Below are 25,996 nucleotides of genomic sequence, written 5' to 3'. Positions count from 1 at the left end.
AAGAATGCTTTTGACTCCAGATAGACAATTTCACATAGAACTATCTAAGGTTCTACATATTATTCATAAGGGTTGAATAATCCTTATATATATTCGTCTATTGTGTTTTTTTCTTAATACTTATTACATAATTTTATATTATAAGAATGTTTCTAAAAAATAAAGCATTTTTTCCCCCAATAAATCTAATTAAAAATTAAAAGCCGGATTCTACAGGAACTCCTAGGATGAAGCATTCAGTTTATTGATTGGTTGAGACCTCTTACTCTCGCGATCCCATTGGTTGCCACCTCCCGATAGGACCGCCCCCTTCTGCACGGATTTAGGTGTATCTAGATTGTTTTGAGAGATGAGCTGAATGCTCTGCTAGCTTAGCTCCCAATGTCTAAGTTGTTACTGGAAGATATGTACACGAAAATGCCGAAGTTAGAGGTTGGTGGAATCTGCTCACCCTTTGCTACGTGTTGTAACAAGGGACGCGCATTGTTCCGTCGTTAATTTGCTTAATAATTATGTAGGTAACGGCAGGCTAAGATAGCTGTTGGCTAACTAGCTAGTTGAATTGCACAGGTTGTTAGCTTTCTGCTATTTAAGTGACAGAGCAGACATTTGAACGTGGCGTGTTGCCGACTTGACAGCGTTAAAGTGGAACATTTGTTTGTACAGTTTGTCAAATAAGCCGCTTTTGTGCTGAAGTTTAAAGGCTAATGAATTTAGGTTGGCAGTTTGGGCTCGGTTACTCCACACTAGCATGTTAGCATCCAGTTCAGGGGGAAGCTCAAAGGTAGCAACTGTTTGTTTGTTTGTTTGTTTGTTTGTTTTTCTTCCGTAGCTGCCGATGATCACAGCGTTGTGTTTGATTTGCAGGACGGGCACCGACGGGACTTAAGGTCCAGTTGTTGAATGCGTTAACTGGCACCTTTCACCATTCAGGCAGCTGTTTAAAACAGGATGCCAGAGATGACCGAAACTAAGACACCTGGTCGAAAATCCAAGTGAGTATTTTTGCATACACATATATGATAAGATTGTTTGAGGCTTAGAGGGATAGGGGAGTTTACAGCAGCTCCCCAATGGGTGGTCTTTTTACAAATATAAACAATGCACTGCGGTAGTAATTTTCCCCACCTATCCTAATATACAGAAACCTTCTTTTAGGACCCTTCGTTGACACTCATCCTCAATTTCGTTGTTTAATTATTGGTTGTTGATATTTTGAACCTTGTTGCTCAAAAAATAGCTGATCATCGTATGTGAAACCCCCACAATATCTTTCGGATTGCAGTAGTTAACGCGTATATTAGTGTGTGAAGTATTGCAATTGCAAAGAACTACCTTTTTGTACTGCCATGCATAACATTTCTGCTTGCCAGTCATGCATTTAGCTATTTAGATGTAGGCATGGGCTGGTTTGAGATCACTATATTTAACAAAAAGATTCAAAAGCAAAAATTACAACCTGGTCCCCCTATTTTTTTTTTTTAAAGCTTAGTGAATGAGATCTTAAAGCTTAGGGAGAGGGGTGCGGACATTGTGAAGCTGGCAAAGAAAGAGCAGTGAGGAAAATGTTCTTTGCAATGTTCAACAATAATGTTGCAGTGTCATGTTTTCCTCCTATCGTGCAGCCCTAACCCTAAAATTCAGATTTATAGCTCTGGTAGATGTAATTTGGTGTTAATGAGTAAAAAAAAAAACAGTTTACAGTAACATGATGTCTACACAAAAATGCAAAATGAAAATCTATAATTTTATGTAATTGCTTCTGTTTCAACCATTTAAAGGAACTATTTTCCCCATTGCTGCTAAAATAATGTAGCTTCACTACATTTTTTTGGAGGGGGGGGGGGTCTAGTGGCTGAGTCCAGCAGCCATTGGCCGAGAGGCGGGATACACCCTGGAAAGCTCGCCAGTCCATCAGAGAGTGACATAGCTTAAGTAAACGTTCGGAAGTTAGCTGCTTGGCAGACATAACACTATTTTTTTTAGCCAGTCATAGTTTTGAAACAGCATTACCTTAATAAGAATGATAGTTGCCAATTCTTTACTTTCCAACTCTGTCTCTGTCTTTGGCAACTGGAAATATTTCCAAACAAACCAAAAACATCTTTAGTGTGACCGTTGAAAACCGAGAGTCTTCTTTTTGTCACCTGAGCGGCAGGCAACAGGTGGGGGAGGACAGCATTGCTACTATATGCTCTATAGAACCGGAGAAAAACTGAAGCCCCTCCTTCACCTTTCCTGGTATCTCCTTGACAAGACTTTAGAGGCAGTATGTCAGTAGCATTATCTCAGTAGCATTGAATCAGCCCAAAAGTCAGTCCCAAAGTACACCTAGTACACGGGACTGTCTAAATATCAAAGCAGAGTGTGGCAGATTTTTTAACTTATTAAACCTTAAAAAGAATACTCCTTTTTTTTTCTTTTTTTTTGTGATTTAAACCTTTTTGTATTTTCAAATGTCCTAAGAGTCTTAAAAAAAATCATTAGAACGAACAAACTTGTATAATTTTCAAGTGGTTTTATGGTTGGGGCCAGTGACTATTCCTGCTTGTCCTTTATTTAAAGTAGAAATCCAACCAAATCTCCAGTCAGTTGTATAGTGGGCCCTTTTTATTTGTTTCTTTTGATCTAAGTGAACCAGAACGCACCAATCGGTTATTTTTGTGCACGGCTAAGCTCCTAGTTGATATTAATCTTGAATGATATTAGATTTTTGTTTAACTTAAATGTATGTCAAGCTTGTTTTTCTTATAGTATTCTGTTCCTTTTAGATAAATGCACCAAATATCTTGTCGGCCACTTATATATGACTCCAACCTTTTTATCAAAGTAGTTGTAATGAATCATAAATTGTCCACTTTTTGCAGAAAGAAGAAAAACAAAGAATCCCATAATGCAGGTAACGTCATATCTGCTAACGTGCTAATAATAAAAAAAAAGACAGTAGAGTTATTGTGGATTGTTGAGCCTTAGATTGAATTGGATGGTAAAGGGTCCTCTGTTTGTGTCTGCATATAGTCGAAAGACACAGAAAGGAGAAAATTAATGCGGGGATTAATCGCATCGGGAATCTGCTGCCTTGTTCTCAGGCACTAAAACAGGTGAGAAAACAACGAGCTATTTATTGAATCACAACCATCCATGTGTCTGTATGGCACGATATGTATTTATTTTTTAACATTTAACATCCACGTACTTTTTATAGAGCAAGAACATGATATTGGACCAAGCTTTTCGCTACATTACTGAGCTGAAGAAACAAAATGATACATTGCTTCTGGAAGGTGGAGATAAAGCTCAAGGTAAGGTTTCTACTGTGCCTTTTCTTCTAGTACTTTAAAATAATCCTTTATCTGTCCACGTAGATTTTTCCTTGTGGAAAATTGTCAGAATTGTATATACTTTTCCAAAACCGTACTAGAGCTCTTATTCAGCCATGTTTCTGAAAGCTTCACGTTTACATGAGACACATAACGAGCGTCCACATAATTAGGCTATCATAACATGGGAGTCTCGCGAAAGTGTTATACGCCTTGAACTTTTTGTACATCTTGTAATGTTGCAACCAGAATCCACATCAGTGTGTTTATTATTTTTTTACCTTTTCATTTAATCAGGAAGTCCCATTGAGATCAAAATCTCTTTTACAATGGAGAACTGGCCAAGGAAGCGGCCATAAAAATAACAATATAATACACAGCTGAACGTGTTCTGAAATTAAAACACATAGTTTGGAGTCGGTATTCACTAACTTGTGGACTTCAATTTCCAGTTAGTTAAACTAGATTGTTTAGTGGTATCAGAGTATAAAGAATATGTGTCCTTACCAAAGTTTTCTTTTCTTTCTTTACGTTTCGAAAAACTGGAAAAAAAAGAAAAATGTAATAAAATATTTAGTTATGCTTTAAAGTGTGTTGGTCAATTACTTAAAAAAAATCCCTTCAAAAACATCTAAGTTTGTGGCTGTAAAGTGACAAAATCTGAATATAAACGATGGCACGATGTTCCTAATGGTATAAATGTCTGCGTTGTCTCTATGCAGCGGAGGAAATTGTGCGGCTGCGCCGACAGCTGGACGACCTGAGGAAGGAGAGCGCTAACTACATCGAGCTCCTCAAGGCTTATGATATCAACCTTTTTGAGGACCCGACTAGTCACTGGAAGGGAAAACACCGCTGTGCCAAAGTGGCAAAAGTGACCCCTACCCACCAGTCCCCAAAGACCATCGTTGTCCATTCCAACGGCAATGTGATCGGCCCCGCAGGGAAACAGGCGAGCCCGGGAAAGAAGCCGTCCGAAACAGTTCAGCCACCGCCTGACACCAGATTGCAAGTTAATGGACCTCTGCTGCAGGTCAACCCTTCTTGCTCCGCCCCTGCACTTCTGCCAGGCTCAGCCGCCGCACCCGTTCAGTCTGCGTCAGGTCTGAGGGTGCTGGAGCAGTGTGTGGTTGAGACACCAGCTGTGGCCCCTTCTTTGCCGCCTTCTGTGTCTTACATCACCCTCCAGATCCCTGCGGCCACCACCTCCCTGCTTCAGCAGGCGCCGCCTGATCCCCCGCCTCCCATCATCCCCGTAGTAGCAACGTCAGTCTCACAGCATCCCACAGAAAGCAATGCTCAGTCCTTGTCCACACGCAGCACGTCTACCCAAACTATGACCTCCGCGTCATCGTCGGGGAGCTGCCCTTTGGTGACGCAGGCCGCTGCCATCAGGACCGTAAGTTACTCTGCGCTTCCTGCCAATCAAACTGTTCTCAGAGCTGGGGCTGCAGGCAGCACACAGACCACCTGGACGACATTGCAGATGGCAGGAAACACAGTGCAGCCAGTGTGCCAGAGTCTCTCCTCCCCAGAGGTCAGCAGTACCGCCCAGGCGGTCCAGCAGGTCGCCGTTTGTCCCGTGGGCAGCAGACCCTCCGTTAACCCTGTTCAGATACAGCTGCAGCCGCACGTGCCTGTACCGCGGGCACCCATCACGACCCACATCCCAGCCGCAGCTCTGAACCGGACACAGCCCGTCCTAAACGCCCAACCGCAGTGTGCCGTTCTACCCCAGTCAGCCATCGTGCCGCAGCCAGCTGTGATGGCTCGTCCAGCCGTCGTGTCACAGCCCCAGCCTGCTGTTCTGCAGCCAGCCTCACTAGTTCCTCATCCTCCGACGGCCCTTATCCCACAGCCTCAGCAAACCCTGGTGCCCCAGCACCAGGCGGCCGTACTGCCCCTCCTGCAGACCATGCAGGTTCTGCAGGTCAACCCAGCTGCCGCTGCATCGGGTGTCACGGCGCCTCAGAGCACAAACAGTCCAAGTGTTGTCATCTTGCAGCAGGCCAGTGCCTGCCCCACCCAGCAGGTTGTGAGAGAGGACATCTCTAATCCAACCCCTTGCCAGCACATAGTGATCATCCAAGCCCCCAGTCAGGCTGCACCTGCTCCCCAGAGCTCTCAGCTGAGCATCGGTCCTCCTTCTCTCACTGCTGTTTCCACTCAGATGCCGACCACAACCAGTTCCGCGGCTGCCCCTCCTTTGCAAAGTGTTGGGGGAAAGCAGCTCGTGCACATTCTGCCTCGCCCCACCCAGCCTGAGGTAACCCACCCCCCGCAGGGCGGCCAGGATTACTCTTCATCTCCTGTCTCCACTAACCCACAAACGATCACTGTGAATGGCCAGGTGTTCGCTCTGAAGCCGGTAAAAACCTCTGACAAAGTGGGCTCCCATCTCGGCCAGAGCACCCTCCAGCTGGTCCAGCCCACCTCCACTGAGGAGCCCACTACCAATGTGGCCCTGGACAGTTTAGAGGCCCTTAGCAGTCTGAACCAGAGCATATCCCAAGGCCTCCCTCGCTCCACCCAGAGCGGCTGCCAGCTTCCACCTACGTCATCAGCGGGTGTTATAGCGCCGGTATGCGGAGCCGCATCTGCGCTACCTGCTCAGCAGCTGCCGCTTCCGTCAGGGATGGCTGCCAGTGCCTCCAAGCCTTCAGGGAAAAAGCCCCACGCTGTTGTAAACACAAAGAGAGCAGCAGCTAAAAGGACTAAATCTGCCAAAAAGAAGGAGCCCAAGACTGCAGAACGTGTTTTTCCTGCCAAATGCACTGCTAATGCTGCTGCTGCTAATGCTGCTGGTGGTGGTGGTGGAGGAGAGAGCCAGACAGTTCGTGACACAGCATCTCAAGTTTTACCGTCCTCAACAACCAATCACCCGACATGCACCACCACTGCAGAGCCCCGAGGCGCTATAAGCGGTGCAACATCAGGTCAGGACACACAACAGATGGTGCCGTGCAGTTCGTCCAGCAGCCCCGTTGGGTTTAGCCCGACGCCGGACAGAAGCGCCGTCTGTGCGTCTCAGAGTGACTCGGCTGCGCCACAAGCTGTCAGCGCGACAGCCCTCAAGCCGCCGCCGAGCGGCTCGGCTTTTGCAGCTGAGACTAAAACGACTTCAGTTTCTGGCAGTAGCTCGGTTGTAACCAAGCTGTTGGTTTCAGAGGTTAAACAGGTAGCTGTTAGCGCCACACCTGTCGTAACGCAAAGCCTGCCGGCTGTCTCTGCTTCCAAGCAGAGCAAATCCACAGTCCCCTCTGCAGCTGCCGCGGACGCCCGGGCAGCTTCTGCTGCTGTTTCTAGTCCGTGTTTGCCTCCAGCCTGCATCCAGACTGCAGCGCCAGTGTTGCTAAATCAGAATGCCGACACGGCGCAACCGCCTGTCGCCCAGAAATCAAAGCTGCTGGACCAGCCGTCCTCTGCCGAACCGGAGTCTCAGCCCACTGCTTCGTCCTCTGCTTCCGCCGCGCACGTACTCCCATCACCCACGCCCGCCGAATCAGCTCCAGACGCCTCTGTTGCCGTCTCCTCATCAGCTGCAGAGATGAAGAAAAGGGCTACTACTTCAAGAGCTCCTGCCCAGCAGACGGAAGTGAGCGTCCCCCAACACTCCTTGTGCCATCCTGCAGAGGTCAAACCCACTCAGACAGCAAGGGCTGACAGGGACGCCCTGGAGGAGAGGCCTCCCACAGCGGTGAGAAAAGAGGGCTTGGTGGGGGCGACGCCCTCCGAAGCTCCCTTAAAAAAGGACTTCCCGCTGTCTCAACAGGTTTACACCAACCTAGACGACCAAGCAATGGAGCAGAATATGACCCCGACCAGGCAGAGCGATTCTCCACTGACCACAGGGGGGGCCGGAGGCAGAGGGTTCTCTGTAGCGTCAATGCTCCCTCAGGGCCACGGCATCGGCGCGTCGTCGGGCTCCTTCGGGTCGTTCGCGTTTACATCCGAGCAGGCGGAGATGCTCGCGTTGGCCATGCTGGAGCAGGACAGCCCCGAGAGGAGGAGTGGGGGGTGCTCGGGGGACACCGCCGCTTCGGCTGCCTGGGACCCCCCCAAAACGCCGCCCGTGTCCGCCGGCAGAGACAGAGCCCCGGCCGGCCAGCAGGGCAAGACAAACAAAGCGGCGGAGCAAAGCGCGGCCAAACACGGCGAAGCGTCCGTCGGTGGGCCGAGCAGGCACCCGCAGAACGTCACCTACTCTAAGCCCCAGCCTCTGCCTCCAGGGCAGTCTCAGAGTTCAACCCAAGGCGGGACAGCCGCCAGCCTCAGCGTCAACAACCTGATCAGACCCAGCTCCGGTCACCAGCCCTACCCCAGCTCCCCCAGTCTGACCGCCCAGCAGGGCTCGGCTCCTTCTCCGGCGGCGGCGGCGGCGGCGGCGTCTGCTCACATGTCCCAACCCTCGAACAACGCCATCTCGCCCTGCTCCGGCACGGCCCAAGCCGTAGAGTACAGCGCCTTGAAAAACGCATCGATAAGAGGCCCGCCTGGAAACGTGGTAGGCGAGCGACACGTGAAGATCGTCTCCAAAAGGCAAGCCCAGGAAGAAGTGATGTTGAACGCGGGAAAACGACCCAAACCTTGCCCCGCGCCGGCGAACGCAGTGGGCCACATGGATGTGAAGGCACCCGACCACGGCCAGATCATGGTGGGGCAGCTGCCGGCCACGTCCTCAGCCGTCATGACTCGGATCAATTCAGACAGCGGGGGCCCTCTCTTCTCCGCAAACTCCTTCATGAGTTCGGCAGGCCGCCCCACAGACGCCCACTGTCCTGCCCAAGGGCCCCCCGAGCAGAACCAGGCAGGCGGGCTTCACCTGCCGCAGGGTCACCCGCAGCACTCTGTGAGCCAGGCCGGCCAGCATCTGGGAGGGAACATCTACATGAAACAGCAGCAGCAAGAGCAGCAGAGACACCATCTGTATCACCTGCAGCACCACCTGACCCAATCTGACCCCACGCAGCGCCACTCACTACACCAGAGGGCGCTGCAGGAGCAGCAGCAGCAGCATGTCCAGAAGAAGCGGGGCATCGTCAGAGGCAATCAAACTGGCTCACCTGCTGGCCTGCAGCAGAAGCAGCATCACCTGGAAAAGACTGGGATCCATCAGCATCAACATCAGCAGCAGCAGCAATCCCAGCATCAGCACCAACAGTCCCAACAGCATCAACAGCCAACACAGCATCAAGCTTCTCATCAACAACAACAACAACAACAGGGGCACCAGCAGCCTCCCCAGGCTCAGCATCAACAGCAGCTGCAGCAGCAGCAGCAGAACTCCCATCCCAGACATGCTCAGCATTTACAGCAGCAGATCCAGCAGCAACCGCAGCACTTTAGGCACCAGGAGAAGACGTGTGAGGCCCAGTCATTGGGATCCAGGGCCCACCACAACACCCACTTGGCCCAGCAGGACCACCTCAAGGTGGGTAGCGTGATATATGCAAGGTGTCGATGATGTCTATGATGACTGGTTGGAGTTAGAAATACTATTGGAGTTAATCCTGTAAATTATAGACCTGCTGATTTTACAGGGTTCCTGCAGATCCTTAAAAAGTCTTAAAAGGCATTGAATTCTGTAATATAAAACTAAGGCCTTAATTGGCATTAAAATGTCTTAAATCAGTCTTTCTTAGGTCTTAAAATTGTTACCAGGTCATAAATAGGATTTTATTTTTGTAATCCTTAACAAACTAAAATAATTGACACAATTATATTTTTTTTTTTTAATTTACCGAACGGCTCAATGTAACCATTATTGGTTCCGTCCCGATAGCGGAACCAATAAAAACTGTTGCGGCCGGACCATAGCTGCAAAAAAAAAGTTGGGACTGATTTATAGTTTATTTTAGTAGGGAACAAAACAAAGTTTGTGAATTCAGTTCAGTAGTTGTTAAAAATAAATCTGTAATTTGTGTGTTTTTTAGCTTTCTTCCTATATGGAATGTTTTTCAAAATCTTTAACATGTCTGCTGAGCCAGAAAGTAATGGTTTATGTTAAAATAAACATTTGGGTGAAGTTGTCGCAACCAGGTTTATCTTGTTTATTGTGAAGTTGGTCTTAACTTTTTATTTCAAGTGGCATTAAAAAGTCCTGAATTTAACTTGCCTTATGCTGTAGGAACCCTGTTTTAAGTCCATGTGATGTGTTAAAAGAACCAAAATCGTCCCCAACATCATAGTTATTTGTAGTTAAAATATTGTCTGTTTATCTTTTTGTCACATTGAATTATGAAAAAACAACATCAGCATTATTGCAATGAGCTGCACAGCAAAGTTTCCACACCTTTTTAATCACTGAAATTCTTTATAGCTGTTTTTGATAGTTATATTTGATTTTCTAATTCCTTAACTCATTACTTAAAGATAAAATCACATTGAGCCACAAAAATGTCCTCACGATCATGGAGGAGTGCCCCCTGTTGGGCAATCTGAGTACTTGCTCCAAAGGCATCTGTGTTATGAAGTGACAGAACTGTCTGGTTTGACTGGGCTCCCCCCCAGTGGATCGGTGGAAGCGACCACGATAAAGATGGCTGAACTGCGGTGTCTAACGTGTCGACCGCAGGCAGGAGTTAATCATTTTTTCTAAGTAAAATGCCCCATATACTGCAATTAAAACGAGAACCTTGACAGAACCTCTCAGTAGCAGTAGCCGGTTCCTCGATCTGCTCGTTTGTCCCTCTAGATCTGAAGGTTGTCCTTCCTTTCTCCCGTGTTTCTCCCTGTCCTTTCTATGTAGTGTCCTTCCTTTCCTACTCTCTCGTATCCTTGTGCCTATTTATTTCCATCCTTGCCTTTTATTATTCATTAACCATACTTATTTACTTGTGTAATTCCTTTCTTCTCTCTGTTCCTCCTTGTGTAATCCTGTTCCTTCTGGGGTTTTTAGGATTCATATTTAAAACCTGACTGTTAACTAAGAAATCTGTCAGAAATTCATGTAGCTCTTTATTCCAAAAAAGTAAAAAACAAAACTGGACTTTTTTCTGAAGTTTGAAGACGTTTCGCTGGGTGGATCATTACAAGGCCTTTGTTGGGCAGTACTATAAAGCTTGCAACTCCCACATTACTCCAGACTTTTTGAATTGAGAAAGCTTCCAGGATAGGAAGCGAAACGTCTTCAAACTGCGGAAAAAAGTCCAGTTGTTTTGTTTTTTACTTTTTTGGAATGACTATGACCTGGAACTTTACCAGCATGTAGCTCTTTACTATTTATGTATGTAAAAGATTGATAACTAAGTTGAGTCTGGGGAAATCAGCTACTTTTACAGTCCCCGATGGATGGGAATCCTTGAATTTGTTGAAATTATTATACATTTTTTATGATGGTTTCAAGGGAATTCCAAAATGCCGTTCTTTTTGTGAAATTGTTGAACGTTTTATGGCGCGTTATTTTTCCACGTTTGTTGTGTGGTAAAGACTGTTTGTCTTTTTATTTCTCACCCAGCAGTCCGGCCAGGACCATAACGCTATGCAGAGGATGATGAGCTCCAGGAGCCTGGAGCAGCAGCTCATCTCTCCGTCCACCAACACAGTGTCTCGTTCGTCCGAGCTGGCCTGCGCTCCGTCTCGCCAGGAGCGGCACCGCGTGTCAAACTACTCCGCCGAGGCGCTCATTGGGAAAAGCTCCACTAGCGGCGAACACCAGCAGCGCATGGCTCTCCATCTTCAGCCCGGTCGCGGTGCCACCCAGGAGCAACCCGACCTGCGCAGCTACCTGGATACGTCACGGGGGAAGGCCGGCATCGCGCACAATCCTCAGAACCGCCATTCATCGGACCACTCCACACCCGGTGATCAGCGCATCTCCGAGTGTCAGACCTACAAGGCAATGGGGGGCGGCGGCGGAGGAACGCACCAGCTCGGCGGTTTTGAGACTCAGGTCTCTCGCGGGAGTGATATGGCCCCCAAAGCGGTGCCTCCCTCTCAGCGGGGCCCTCAGGGGCAGCAGCAGGGAGGGTTCAGGATGAGCGTCGGCCCCCCGGCAGATGTGAGAAATCGCGGCAGCTACAGCGGACCCCATTCTGGCCCTCAGGGAGTACAGGTTGGCCCTCCGCTGCCGCAGGGACAGGAAGGCTGCCACCAGGGCTTCATGCACAGCCTCCTTTCGCCACACCTTCCTGAGCAGACCAACCATCAGCGAGGGGTTCAGTGCTGCCCGCCTGTCAGCATGGAGTACAGCTGTGTGCCTGGGAGCTCCTCAGGGGACGTCCAGGCCAAGGCCTCCAGTCCCAGCGTGCCTCAGTCTCAGAAGGCTCCAGCTATGCGACTTGCAGAGGGCAACAAGGGCCACATTTCTCAGGTCAGCAGCAATATGCACCCGGGGCCCGGAGTTCGAGCAGGTCTGCCCCACCCACCAACCCCCCACAGCAGCTCTGAGCCAGGCCGCTCCTCTGCCATCTCCAGACCTCCGCCCGCTGTCAGCCAGCATTCTCGCCATATTCCCCGAGACGCTCATCTCGCCAAACTGAGACCCAGCGACAGGCCTCGACCGGGAGCTCTGAGACCCACCAACCCCTTTGAGCCCGAGGGCCATTTGCCCCTGCCCTCGGGGGGAGGGGTGCTGCTGGGCCGGCCTCAGTCTGGAGGGGAGAACCGCCGCAGCGCCATCGTGCGCTTCATGGCTGACAGCGCGCAGGTACCCAGTGACAACAACCTTGTTGCCGATCAACACCTAGCGCAGAACTTTGGGTTCCCCTTCATCTCAGAGGGAGGAATGAATCCTCCTCCCCCCATCAACGCGAACTCTACTTTTATCCCACCGGTGAGCCAACCCAGCACCTCCCGCACGCCGTCCCTCCTCCCCGTGGAGCCCCAGAACACTTTACCCTCCTTTTACCCCTCTTACTCCCCAGCGGCTCACCCCAGCCTCCCCAGTGATGTCACTCTCCAGTACTTTCCCAACCAAATGTTTACAAGCCCGAGCGCCGACAAGGCCAGCGCCCCTCCTCTCAACAACAGATTCGGCTCCATCCTCTCCCCGCCACGGCCCGTAGGGTTCGGTCAGCCTAGCTTCCCCCTGCTCCCGGATATGCCTCCCATGCCGTCGTCTGGAATCACCCCACACATCTCCAACTTCAGCCTCACGTCGCTGTTTCCCGAAATCGCTACCGGCATGCCCACAGACGGCACAGCCATGCCAATGTCCCCCCTGCTGTCGCTCGCCAACACGTCGTCCGCTGACTCTGGCAAGCAACCCAATCGTCCCGCCCACAACATCAGCCACATTTTGGGCCATGACGGCAGCTCGGCCGTGTGACAAGTTCCAGTCTGAATGCCTTTTTTGGAACGGCTCTTCAGGAGCAATTACGTTTTCTGTTTTGAAATGCGTAGTTTCTTTCAATGTTAAAGAAAGCAGTGGTGAAGTAGGTGACGTGAGGGGATTTTGTTGTTTACATGTCCACTCAATTTCAGTTTAAATGTCTTTTTCTTTTTTTTCTTTTTTTACATATTTAATATCAGCTTAATCATTTAAAATTTTCAGAAGGCTTTGTTATTCGATGGAAATGTAAGCCCTGAACGCTCCATTTTGAATCGTTAAACTGACTGACTGGTTCTAGAGAACATTTTCAAGTCTAAAACTACATTTTTTTGGGGGGGGGGGTTCGGGTCAGGGGGGTGAAAAGGAAATCTTCTGCACAGTTACTAATTTAATTTACTAACTTATCAGGTTGTACTGTACAGATTTTTTTCCAAGAGCTATTTTGTAAATACCAATATTTCATATCAAAGTTGCTAGATTATGTATTTGTAAATACAAAAATTGATAAATAAAATTTATAAGGATAACTTTATAGTTATTTCCTGGAACCGTGTCTTTGTTTTCAACATCCTCTTTTCCTAAACTATTTGTTTTTATTCAAAAACAAAGAAATCCACTGCATTCAGTTGGTGGTACAATTATATAGAGCCTTAAGATGCTTACACCAGCAATCACATATATATATTTTTTTACAATAAAAAAATAATCAGCAAACTGGGTTAGTCATACATCAAAGTTATAATACTAATTTAGTTACCATGGTATCATTGTAGGTAATGCTAGCTCAAGAAACTTGCATGTTAATTATAAACCATACTAATGTTAGCATTATAGCTAACGATAACATTAACATCTAAAGCAGATGTTTACTAATTCGAGCTAGCATGCTATTAGCATTATTGTAGGTAATGCTAGCTCATTATGAAACTTTAGTATGGTTCTAATTAACATGCTAATGTTAGCATTTTAGCTAACAATGGCATTAACCTCTAAAGTGGATGCATTATTGTAGGTAATGCTTGCTCCTTAGAAAACTGTACAGTTTACAATTAACATGCTATTGTTAGCATTTTAGCTAATGATGGGATAATCCTTTTTAATTTGTATAATTATGTCTGCACAAGAATTATTTCAACATTTTTGGAAAATTAAAAATTGCACAACAGCAATAGAGGGATATCAGTATCCATTTTGGATGAATGTGTATGTGGAACAGCATTATTTGCCTGTATGTCTTGTACCATCGCTGTATTCAGTTGTGGCAGATAAGTTTCTGGCTGTGATCAATGCACACAGGTACATAGCACCTAATCTATCCAAAATATCAATAAGTCGGTATTTGATCGAGGTTAGCTTGTGATATAAGTACTTTAGATTCAGATTCTCTACATGGTGGGGGTTGGCATTTACTGTAGAATGTTTGACCCACTTATGGAAGGTCAGGGTAATGATACAAAAACTTGAATTTTCTAAACGGTAAGAGACAAGTGGAAAATTTTAAAGTCATGAGTACATTTCTCGAGGAATAGCTGGAAAATGAAACAACTTTCTAAAACAAAAATATATCTGGAACCTCACCAGGTCATTTCTGACCCATTTGTAGCCCTTTAGATATTTATTCATATGCCAATAGGCAATTAAATTTACAAGTCACAACTTTTAATGTAGCTCTTCTTCATATTGTGCTTTTGCATTGTAGAGGGGCTTTTCTATGAATGATACATTTGTTTTACCATAGGTGTCTGATTTGTTTGTGTGTGTATATATATATATATATATATATATATATATATATATATATATATATATATATATATATATATATATATATATATATATATATATATATATATATATATATATATATATATATATATATATATATATATATAAACAAATAAATGGGTAATGTGAGCATAATACAATTAGTGTGGTAGATGTTAACAGCAGCACGATAATGCTACCGTGTTTTCAGCATTTTTCAAATGCCCATTTATAGGTCTAAGCAGCAAGCTATAAAACTTAGCTATGGTCTGGTGCATTACACACCAAACAACAAATAGTTAGTGTATTATACTCAGAACAAAAGCTACTGACTCAAAACTAGTTCAAATAAACACAAAAAAAAATCCACAACAATCATTTCATAAGCTTTTTATTTACATGCAATAGTGCTCCAGCATGTGCAGAAAACAGTCTGCACTCTTAGGGAGAGTAGATTCAGGATCTCCTTCATTTTGTATCACTTATACTTAATACTTTTTCCACTGACCTGCAAGGAAGAAATAATACTAACGCACCTGTCACTGCTTCCTCACCTGGCAGTCTTTTGGTAACCAGCGAACAAGTAAACACAAGTGGCTGCAGAGTAAAGTTCAGCTTATCGATGACTGAGTTATATTCCAGAATCTCTCCCATTCAGTGATGATTAACAAAAATACCATAAACTCCAACAAATAAATAACTATACACAATATATAATCTCATATACACCAGTAAAAACAATTATCTATGTTGCATACACTTGTTAATAGTTTGTTAATGAAGAGCAAAGTAGATTACGTTACAGCTATAAACAATGGCAGTTTTCAGTTCTTGAGAATGTGATGACAGCCCCGCATACTAACAGCATCAGAAGGGAGAAAGTGTCCGGTAGTTTCTGTTCTGCGTAAAGCTAAAGAAGGTCTGCACTTTTCGGGAGAGGGGAGATGTCTACAAAGCGAGGAATGCAGGCGTGAGGTCTGGATATGGAAGTGCTGAGTGAAAGGGAAGTCGCTCCCCTCTGGAAACGCAGACCCCTGGTGTCAAGGACGTGGTGTGAGCAGATATATGAATAAATCGTCTTTTTATATGAAAATACCCATATATACAGTGTAATAACAATTATATGTACAAAAACATAAATATATAAATATCTCTAATACAAAAATAAATACATTCTCTTGTTTTCCCCCCCGTTCACTAAGAGTCTGCATCTGTGGCGCCTGCCGTCCCAGAGTTCTCCGAGGACACGTCGTGCAGGAGGATGTTCACTTCCTGTATCGTATCTTGGGATTGTTCGACTGTGGATGTGGAATTCGAGGCCAAAACTCCCTCATCCTCATGTGACAGAAGACGGGGAGGTTCTCGTCCTGCAGGAATAAAAAAAAAAGCAGATAAAATATTTTTAAGATTTCTACCATGGCTAAAAGAAAACCCTCGCCTTGAGCTTAAAAGTCATTTCAGAAAACTGAATTCAGCTGGAGTTGTTTGCGTCCAACAGCTGAAACTAAGGTTGAGCTTTTTGGCAACAAACACCCCATGCCCACTGTTAAGTACGGTGGAGGATCTGTGAAGCTGTGGGCCTTTTCCAAGGGATACACATTATCCATCTAGCTATATTATTGTTTGTTATAAAAGAACATTTTAGCATCATAATGAAAATCTCATAACAGTTTTCCATAATCATTTGGCAGATTTTGTCTTCCATATTAGAAGTATCCACTTACTATGATTAACATCCGGCGCTCCATCACCAAACCCGACTTTGCCTCCCACTTGCTGCGAGCTGACAAACTGATGGGACGACGCCAGGAGCTGATGAGTGGAGTCGTCAGGAGAACAGTGGTTCTGTTCTTGATGATCCGACTCCCTGAGGAAGAAAAAAAAAAAAAAAAAAGGGCAGGTTATTGTTTTTAGCCTGACCTAAAATGTATGAAAATTTGTAACTTAGAAAAAAAATACTTATAATGACAGAGAGAGGAAATGATTTAGTATAACTGAATAATTATTTGATGGTACTATTAAAGCAAATAACGTTTTTTATTTATTTTTTTAAACCAAGACACACCTGCTGGAGCACTGGTATAGAGGCAGATGTCCATTTGTCTGTGGCAGAAGTGTGTCGCACTCCAAGTCAGAATTCACTTCATCCTGCACCGCAAAAATACATAAATATTATTTATTCGACAATAAAATAAAAACACTATCATCATCATCATCATCATCATCATCATTATAGTAGTTGCAGCAGCAGTAGTTATGGTAGAATTATACATGCTGTTACTCAGCAACACAAAAAGAATGAGAATTCCCATCAGATGGTCATATTTAATAAATACTATGACCAAAAAAAAAAACCCCACATCTGTCAAACCCACTCCACTTTAACTGCTTTCTACATGCCTTACGAATACTGCAGAGAGCGATCTTTTAGCCTTTTTTAGTCAACAGCAGCATCCACGCCACAGAGTGTTATCAGCGTTACCTGGACTGGCTGACCTGTGATCGGCCCGGAAAAGTCCCAGCCGATCACCAGTCAGGGCCCAAAAAGCTGAGAAAAATAAAAATCGACCAATTTCTGGTTTCCAGGCGCTGGCTTAGACTTGTCCAGGTTTTTCTCTTCCCATTAAAAATTCAGATTTCAGAAACTGAATCAAGCTAAGTTGAAGTTAGCTAAGTTTAGCAAAAATATATTTGCTAAACATTTCTAGCTGCTATTACCGGTATATTGATACTGCCATTGTTCTGCTGTAACATATGCAGTTTTGTTACACAGAAATAATGAAATTATGTTGCGGACTTTTGTTTTTGTGCGCCATCCCAGGAGTTTTACTGCGCCCACCCCCTCCACTAAATTTGCCACAGCAGTCAGGAGCTGTTTTTACCTGCTGCAGTCCTGGTAGGTAGTGCTGAGCTTTTCCGTTCTGGATGTACTCTCCGTTCGCCGGGTAAGCGCTGCGCGGAGGCGTCATGTGTGAATTCAGGGGGCAGTGTCCAACCAGGGCGAGTCCCTGCAGGGGAACCATGGTGTACTGGCACGTCGACACCGGAGCAGCCACGGTGGAGAAGCATAGGTCTGACGCTTGCTCTGCAGTTAGCATAAAAAAAAAAAAACATTTTTATTAATACACATGTGCAGAGGCAAGAACTTGTGATCAAATGGTAAAACAACTCTGGGGGGACGCTCACTCTGCTTGGCCCACGCTCTCCAGAGACCGAAGGGGATAAAGGCCACGATGACGAAGGCTCCTAGGACGATACCAACGATCAGGTAGGGGAGGTCTCCAGGCCGCGGCACCAGTACGCCTGTAGTTTCGGTTCTTGAGTCTGGGGGCTCTGGGATGCCCTCAGGTCGCTTGTTATTAGGACGAGCTGAGGAAAACAACATGGATAGAAAATGAGACGTTTGTGAGAAAACGACGCGTACTTTAAAATCCAACAGAGGTCCTCCGCCAACGCCCTCACCTTTGGTTTCGAGGATCACCACATTGCCGAATTCGCTCTCGCCCTTCTCGTTGAAGCTCTGCATCTTGATGTCGTACGCCGTTTCCGGCTGCAGGTCGGTGATGGAGTGCCAGTACCGGTCCCCCTCCACCACGTCCTTCTTGTAGTCGCTGTCGTTGTCGCTGTCCGTGGGCCGGTAGTAGATGTAGAAACCGTAGATGGGCGTGTTGTTCACAGGCGCGTACTAGTGAGGAGGCAACAATCCCCAGTGAGCTTTGTGGCAAAGCCAGTTTCCAGTAAATTCCTCGGATAAAAACTTGATGCTGTCCCAGGCTGAGCTTTGCAGTTTGTAGTCCTGCAAACTTGATTTCCCACTTTTTAAAAATTGTATAATTTATTCCAGATATTTCAACTGTTGCATGCAAACACAGACAAGGGGCAGGATGGATGGATGGATTAAAGGAAGGAAGGAAGCAAAGGAGACAGAATGAAGGGGAGAATGGAAGGAACAAGGGGAGAAGAGCGTATAGGTGGGAAGGAGGAAAGGACACAAGGAAAGATGGAAGTACAAAATAAATGAAGGACACATGGAAGGATACATGGAAGGAAGAACAGAAAATAAAGAAAAGTGGGAGCGAAGGACAGAATAAGCATGGCATTAAAATTAAAGAAAAAAAAAAGGGGCAGAAATTAGGAAAGAGACACGGAAGGGAGGAAAGGAAAACTTTGAGTGTATGAAGAATAGAAATTAGGCCACAAATAAGAAATGAGGGACACATATGATGACGGACAAAGGGTAGTAGGAGAGAAGAAAGGATATAAAGAGGAATTAAGGACAGAAAGCAACATGCAAGGAAGGACAAAAGCAGACGTTGTCATTTAGACAATCGAACCTGGAATAAAATCTGGAAAACGATTTTTTTTACCCCTCCATGTTTTACTTCTTCCCAAATCTAACCAGACCTGAAAATACATTTGTAAAATTTCCGAATTTTCCAGACTGCACAGGAAAACTCAGTCAAACTGCTCTGGACATTTTCTGTCTCGGACACGTACCGTCCACTTCAGGATGATGGTGGTCTCGTTAATGGCCTCGTTGTAGGTAATGTAGGGTCCGTCGATGGGACGCTCGTGGGTCCTCCCACCCACCACCGTGTAGGCCTTGGAGGGGGCGCTGGGAGGACTGGAACCGATGACGTTCACGGCGACCACACGAAACTTATAAGATGTCCCTGCGGGGAGAGAAGGGAGCACTCACAATCAGCCTGAGCACGCTCCAAACTGGGGAACGCAGTTTTATGTTTTCCCTCTCAGAGCAAATGTTATGTTAATTGAAACCCAGTTATGTTTTGATTAATGGCAGTAATCAGTGAAATGGCTTTAACTACACTCATTATGGTGATAGATTTACAGAGCGTGGGACTGCAATCATGCAGGGCATGATCGCCGTAATTACATGGAACGACATCCGACGACTCCCCTCCTCCAAACCAACCTTTCTCCAGGCCCGTGATTTCCACAGACAGCCTCGACGGGGGAATGTTCTCCACCGCCGTCACCCATTCCTCCCCGGGCCTCTTCACCTTCTTGTACTCCACCCGGAACGACTGGATGGGGAAGCCGCGGTTGCCGCGAGGAATCCAAGTCACGTACGCCGAGGTCTCCGTAGCCGTGGAGACGGTGGGCTTGTCAGGAGCCTCGGGAGCTGCGGAGGGGGCAGGGTGGGGGTCAGACAGAGCGCCACAGTGCAGGAGTAAATCACAGAGAACGACAAAGGCAGCTTCAGCGTGCCGAACTTACTGAGTGCTCATCCTTCAGAGACAGAAATGCAAGAGAGAGAACTGTTAGAGGAGGGGGGTTAGTAGCGGATGTTAGTCCTAGCTTTGGCCCTGGATGTCGTTAGTGGTGTTAATCAGAGAGTCTGTGGCATTCGCAGGTTGAAAGCTTACGAGAGAGGCTTGGCGAAGGCACGGCTGGCGTTTTTGGCGGGTCGTTGGGTGCTCCCGGACCTTTACGCCCTGCAGACGGAGAAAACAAAAATGGTTTAGTCCTGACGAACATTTTCTAAGAGTCTTCCAAGAGAATTAATGCAGCAATAACACAGCTGAAGCAAAGCCAAGGCTGGCGTTTTTTTTAATGGCCAAACACGGTGGCGGCAGCATGATGCTGTGGGGACTCTTTTCTCCAGCAGAGAAAGGCAGAAAGGCTGGCAGGGTTCCCACACCTTGGTGAACATCAAATTCAAGGACCTTTCAGGAACAATTTCCTCAAATTCAAGGACCACACGTGGCAGCATTTACCTACTGTGACCGCTGAATAGGTTATCATATTTTAATACAATGCAAATTCAATAAAAGACTAAACGGCATAGAAGTTGTTGGGTCAGAAGCAATGCAAGAAAGTGGACTTAATTTATAGCCTACATTTATATTGAATTTGACACTGAATTTGACTGGGACGGTTTTCTCTCTCCAAACCGGTGTTCACTCATGAAAGCGACACACGGGGATGAAAACGAGGCTCGTCGTTTGAATTAAACGGGACAACGGATACACGCGCGTCTGCCGTACCTCTGCCAGTCCTGAAGGTCATCATGGCCGGCTGTCCCAAACCCGCACAGTTCTTGGCAGCCATCTCTACCTCATACAGGCTGTCTGGCTGCAGTTTGGTTAGAGTCAGCTTATGAAGCGCTCCTGAGATACTTCGAGTGGTCCACTCTGCAAGGGGATCTCCCTCCTAGGAAGGAAGGCCGGACTTGGTCAGAGAGGAAATAGGAACAGATTGCCGTGTGTATTTACTTAGACAATGAGATCTCTTTGTTACCTTTCTGTATTTGATCACATACTCCAGCACAGGGGTCCCTCGTTCATGCCGAGGCCTCCAGGTGAGCTCATAATAGTCGGCCTTGCCTGTTCGAGGCTGACTGAGGATAATAGGGGCTTCAGCGGGCAATATTTGGCCTGGTAGTGCGGAGCAGTCCAGAGGCAGCATGGCCCCAGTGGCTCCAGACCTCACAGGAGGCTGCTCTTTAAGCACCTTATCGGGGCTGAGTGGGCGAAAGTTGGGGGGCAGCCTTCCCCGAGATGAAGTCCCTACAAAAAAAAAAAAAAGACAAAATACATCTCATCAAATCTAAAGGCTCTCAAAAAGGGGAGATAAGCCCCACTGCAGAGCATCGGTCCATAACGGCTCACCAGTCGATACGGTAATGAGGCGAGCCGAGGCCTGCGCGCTGCCCAGCCCGTTCTCCGCCATGCACTGGTACAGGCCGTCGTCCTGAGAGCTGACGTTGGAGATGCGCAGCACCCGCGAGGTGAGACGGTGGCGGGACGACGGGGTGAGGCGCCGGGCGTTGTGGAGCCACATGACCGAGGGGGAGGGCTTGCCTCGGGCCTGGCAGATGATGCGGACAGTTTCTCCGTACGCAACCTCCTGCTGCTGCAGCTCCACGGTCACCAGAGGCGGCTCTGCAGGGGGGAGAGGGGGGGGACACAGCAGGTTTAAGAGTCTGTGTTTGTACAGTAGGTACGGTGTCTTATAAAAGGATTCTGTGCAATACACAGACCAACACAAAGTAGTGTTATTAAAATGAAGAGAAAAGGACACTTGGTTTTCAACCTGAAATAATTTGCATGCATGTATTTGTGAGATGTTGTTTTCAACATCTCACAAATACAAACCTACAAGTACACTCTCATAACCCCCCCAAAAAAAATCCGCCGTAACCAACCCCCTTCAGAAAAAGACTCAAAGATTCGCTATTGTCACCTCGTGTTACCGTGGTGAAATTTATTTTTGGCCACTCCGGCTAAGAGTACACATAAAAAAGACAAACAAACACAGAAACAAACATTCTGCTTTTTTTTTTTTCGTCGTTATAGCGTTCAAAAGATTAAAAAATTTAAGAAGATGAAGATTCAAAAGTTACACATAACAAATAATGAGGTAATAAGGTGCTTTTGTTCAATGATGATTTCATGCTTTATTTACAGAAATGTGCATGTAGATGTTCTGAGATAATAGAGTGCAAGTAGGCAATAACATTAAAGTGACTCACTGCAAAAAACAATACTTAAAATAGGTAAAATGTTCTTGAAATTAGTGTATTTTTCCTTGATTTGAGCAGGTAAATAAGATGATCTGCCAATAGAATAGGATTTTTGCACTTAAAATAGGAACAATTCATCTCCATCGTCTTATTTCAAGTGCAGTATATCTAATTTCCTTATCTTAGGGGTAAAAATACTCATTCCATTGGCAAATAATCTTATTTACCTGCTCAAATCTAGGACACTAATTTTAAGAACATTTTTATTTATTTTTAGATCCGTTTTTTGCAGTGCTGAATCGTAGTCACTATTTACAAAGCAAGTAAAATTGTGTGCAATCTATCCTCCGTTTAAACAGTCGTTCTGTGAAGGCCTCAGTCTTGCATTTAAGTGGTGTTAGTGGGGGGGGGGGGGGGGGGTCTCTGTCGAAAGGAAGTTACGTCTGTAGTTTGGCACAAGCCTTGTAGGGGACACAACACAGACACAGACGATGTTGTTCTAGTCAGACGGGTCCAGAACTAAACCTTCTGGCCTACATTCACATGGTTCAAACATGGTGGCGGTATGGCAGCATCGTGGTGTGGGGTGCTTTTCATCTGCAAGTACAGGGACGCCTGGAAGAAAACCTGTTAAGACACTACAAAAGAAATTGAGTCTGGGGCGGAGGTTCATCTTCCAGTACGACAACGGCCCAGAACCGCACAGCCAGCGCTGCAGTGGAACGGTTCAGATCAAAGCACAGCCATGTGTTAGAATGGCCTAGTCAAAGTTCAGACAACAATCCAAGCGAGAGTCTGGGGGCAAGACTTAATATAAAGTGATATTCATGGATGCTCCCCAGCTAATCTGACTGGGTTGGAGCTTAATTGCGCAAAAAAAAAAAAAGAAGCACGGGTTCAAATTTTAGTTTGTAGGCGTGCTGCCGCAAACGGCGGTTCGACACATTTAAAGATTTTAAATCAGTAAAAACTGAAATTTTCACATCTTCCTTCCTCTCAACAAGCAAGCACCACTCTGTGTTGGTCAATAACATAAAATTACTCTGAGATACATTGAGGTTTGTGATGATAAGGCAGCAGAACATGAAAGGGCCCAAGGGGCGTGAATAGTTTCGTAAGTCATTGTATACATAGAGAAGGGGCCTGTCTCAGTGTGTGTGTGTGTGTGTGTGTGTGTGTGTGTGTGTGTGTGTGTGTGTGTGTGTGTGTGTGTGTGTGTGTGTGTATAGAGTGAGCCAGGCCAGCTAGTTGATGGTTGGCTGCTTGTGAATCGGGGGTAAAGACAGAACTCATTACAGCTACAGCAGCACTCTTGACTTTAATTAGAGCCAGCTGCAGAGAGACGAGCTCACGACACATTAACACAAACACGCTCGCACGCGCACGCACACTAAATCACTGTAAAAACAGCCATCCATAACCTAGACACGTTCAATCAAAACGCAGCTACAGAATAAAAGAGCCCTGTCTCCAGACACACACACACACAGACAGAACCTTGTCTTCCCAGTTCGCCAAAATCATGACTCTGACAAAACAGAGCCAAGTCTGCGAGACTCCGAGCGCCATAAATCATCCGCTCACCAAACACTTGAACGTTGTAGAGCGCGGTGGCGGATCGGTCGGAGCCCCTGCCGTTGTCCGCTCTGCAGACGTACGTGCCCGAGTCGCCCTCGCTTGCCGCGTCGATCAGAAGGTTGCTCAGCAGAAAGCGCGTGTTGTTGTGGGAGCGCAGGTCCAGCCCATCCTTTGCCCACGTCACCTGCGGAGTGGGGATGCCGCTGGCCACGCACTCCAGCACCAGCCGCTGACCCTTGGTCACCATGATGGAGCGGGGCGCGGGCGGGTAGATGATGCGAGCCGCCTCGGACGTGGAGCCTGAGAGAGAGAGAGAGAGATTGAGAGTATTGAGCTACGAATGCTGACAAGGGAGGTAAATCACATTTGAGCATTATGAACTGTGCATGTCAGGCTGATTGATCAAATTATTAAAAAGGTACTGCAAACACATCTGCGCCTCAACAGCTGCCAGTGCCATGCCTGGCGGTCGGTGCTCTCATGCCTCCAATTTCTATATATTTTTTTTAACCAACCAAGTTATGCAATGATTCAATCTCACTGCTCTGCCTTGGTGTTAGCGAAACTGAGACTCACGGCGAATGCGCAGGCGATCGGTGGATCTGGACGTTTTGACCTCCTGGGTGACGGGATTGTAAGCGGCGCACTTGTACGGTCCCTCGTCGTCCTGGGTTGCATTGGCTATCTGCAGGTTCCCTGATGGCATGATGAGGTAGTTTCCTAAAAGAAATCAAAATAAAAAACACATGCTGGAATTAGACGAGCCTAACGAACAAAAAAAAATAGATGTTTATCAATGGGATAAACATCTACTTGGATGGATCCAAAACCTTTTAGGTTTTGATGCCCCCCCCCCCTAAAAACTTAGCAGCAGCATAGTCGGAGCACACAGCAGTGCTCATAAACGAATACCCAGAGCACTGACTGCAAAACTCGTTAAACCATGGCAACGTGACGCTGACCTAAATTATTTTTCCGCTTCTCTTCTTGAAATATGTTGGTGCCTGTAGCGTCTCAGTTTTCACAACTGACCTCACTCCAGAGTTCAAATCAAAAGAGGAGACGTACCAACAAACTGGCTAGTGACCGGACTCAGACGATTGTTACAATTTCAACTCAACTGGTGGAAAATACAAAATCCACAAAAAAAGGAAGAAAAAAAAGAAAAGAAAATCAGAATCCAAGCTTTTCCCCCTGAACGGTGATTGCGCAACTTTGAAATAATCCCTGGTCATGCCGACGCTTCTCAGCACGGAAGGTGGTTCATTGAGGGAAGAAGACTGTGTCCTCCATTATCACCGCTAAGTTACCTTCATTTCAGCTGGGCCTTCGGATTGCTACTTCTCAACGTAGCGTCTCAGGCGTCTGTAAATACCCTGAAGTTGAACGTATTATAGTAAAGTAGCTCCATTTCTAAACTCATAACAGTCTTTTGTAAATCCCACCAGTAAGGGTCTACTTACTGTACAGGAAATAAACACTTAGTAATGCTGTTGAATATGTCAGCCACTAAATCTAACATGCCAACGACGATTTAAAAAGTCATTTCATCTTCGTTTGGAAATAAAGCAATCCATTGTAACTGCAGAGCTGCGTAACACAGACTGCTCTCTGTCATACACACAGTGTTGAAATGCCTCACAAGTAATGACACATCACTGAAGGCTTCTTAAAGCTTCTGTATAGCTGCAATAAACAACATAATTATACAATTAAAACGTAACTAGAAGTCTAATCTTTATTTTCTTTTCAAATATTAAGTATTTTGTGTTGGGGCACATGTCTACATTTTACTTGATGGCACAGTCTGTTTTGTATAGGGGATATGTTGCCTATACAGTCTTTATAGTTGGTTTTTATTTGAACAGAAACCTCTGTCCCATAACCTGGAGGATTTTACTGCATTTGTATATTTTCAGCCATGCAGAAGTAGACAACCCTGTTACCCTGAACCATGTTTGGCTAGTTGTTTAACATTTTATTGTTTAGACAGTTACGATTTAAATCTATCCATCCGTGATTGACGCTTTCAACTCAAAACTTGGCAACTCTGAGCACAGTCAAGTATTTTTTTTTTTTATCCTCTTATGACTACTGTATTTTATATCTCGCAACAGTTGTGACAAAAAAAAAAATGTTTGAGTAGCAACCATCTTTAACTACAATTTGATTTATGGAGGTGTTTGGTGTAGTTAATTTTCTCTGTGGTCAGGGTTTGTTTACTCGGCGTCTCCAGTCATTAGAGCACAAAGGCAGCTGAAAATACATACAGAATTTTTTTGGAATAAGAGGATGACGAAGAAAAGAAGAAGAAAGAAAGAAAAAAAAAAAAGTCCACGTTGCAAAACTTTAGTTTGTAACATGAGCCCTCAGAGCCATTCCATCACACGGGGCTGCTGTCAGAAAAAAGGCCACAGAGAGGCGCCCTCGAGTCTGAAGCAGAACAATCCGCCCGGCTTTGGACAATGTGGTATTCATCTCCTCACAGATAAGAGGCAGATATCAGGACCTACAGCTCCCAGGCATCATCAGCATACCAGGGACAAACCGCGGGAGCCTTTTCTTCTCCTCCAG

At 46.1% G+C, this 25,996-nt stretch overlaps 2 protein-coding genes across 4 annotated transcripts in view; one reads left to right on the top strand and one right to left on the bottom strand.

Moving 5' to 3' along the window:
• Positions 1-312: 312 nt before the first annotated feature.
• On the top strand, positions 313-13,129 carry LOC105921588 (basic helix-loop-helix domain-containing protein USF3). Of its 2 annotated transcripts, none has more exons than XM_012857420.3 (7): positions 313-432; positions 868-995; positions 2,868-2,899; positions 3,019-3,101; positions 3,206-3,302; positions 4,043-8,751; positions 10,780-13,129. In XM_012857420.3, exons 2-7 carry the CDS (start codon positions 952-954, stop codon positions 12,586-12,588), a joined length of 6,774 nt encoding a protein of 2,257 aa, XP_012712874.2. In that variant the 5' UTR covers positions 313-432; positions 868-951; the 3' UTR covers positions 12,589-13,129. The 2 variants fall into 2 exon arrangements, with proteins under 2 accessions (XP_012712874.2, XP_021169148.2); XM_021313473.2 differs by having other exon boundaries at positions 10,777-13,129.
• A 1,600-nt stretch (positions 13,130-14,729) lies between these two features.
• boc (BOC cell adhesion associated, oncogene regulated) overlaps positions 14,730-25,996 on the bottom strand; it is a 36,209-nt gene continuing 24,942 nt past the window's right edge. For both annotated transcript variants that reach the window (XM_036124888.1, XM_036124887.1), the window contains exons 5-18: positions 23,999-24,142; positions 23,429-23,722; positions 20,991-21,263; positions 20,620-20,888; positions 20,367-20,532; positions 19,746-19,814; positions 19,292-19,501; positions 18,853-19,028; positions 17,818-18,040; positions 17,542-17,724; positions 17,238-17,440; positions 16,421-16,503; positions 16,080-16,222; positions 14,730-15,722 (exon numbers count right to left, since the gene is read on the bottom strand). In XM_036124888.1, the coding sequence (XP_035980781.1) occupies positions 15,553-15,722; positions 16,080-16,222; positions 16,421-16,503; positions 17,238-17,440; positions 17,542-17,724; positions 17,818-18,040; positions 18,853-19,028; positions 19,292-19,501; positions 19,746-19,814; positions 20,367-20,532; positions 20,620-20,888; positions 20,991-21,263; positions 23,429-23,722; positions 23,999-24,142 (2,606 nt within the window). In that variant the 3' untranslated portion in view covers positions 14,730-15,552. The remainder of the gene's footprint in view (positions 15,723-16,079; positions 16,223-16,420; positions 16,504-17,237; positions 17,441-17,541; positions 17,725-17,817; positions 18,041-18,852; positions 19,029-19,291; positions 19,502-19,745; positions 19,815-20,366; positions 20,533-20,619; positions 20,889-20,990; positions 21,264-23,428; positions 23,723-23,998; positions 24,143-25,996) is intronic.

Source organism: Fundulus heteroclitus, chromosome 21, assembly GCF_011125445.2.
Source record: "Fundulus heteroclitus isolate FHET01 chromosome 21, MU-UCD_Fhet_4.1, whole genome shotgun sequence".
NCBI lineage: Eukaryota > Metazoa > Chordata > Actinopteri > Cyprinodontiformes > Fundulidae > Fundulus > Fundulus heteroclitus.
This window is presented reverse-complemented; position numbering and strand designations above follow the sequence as displayed.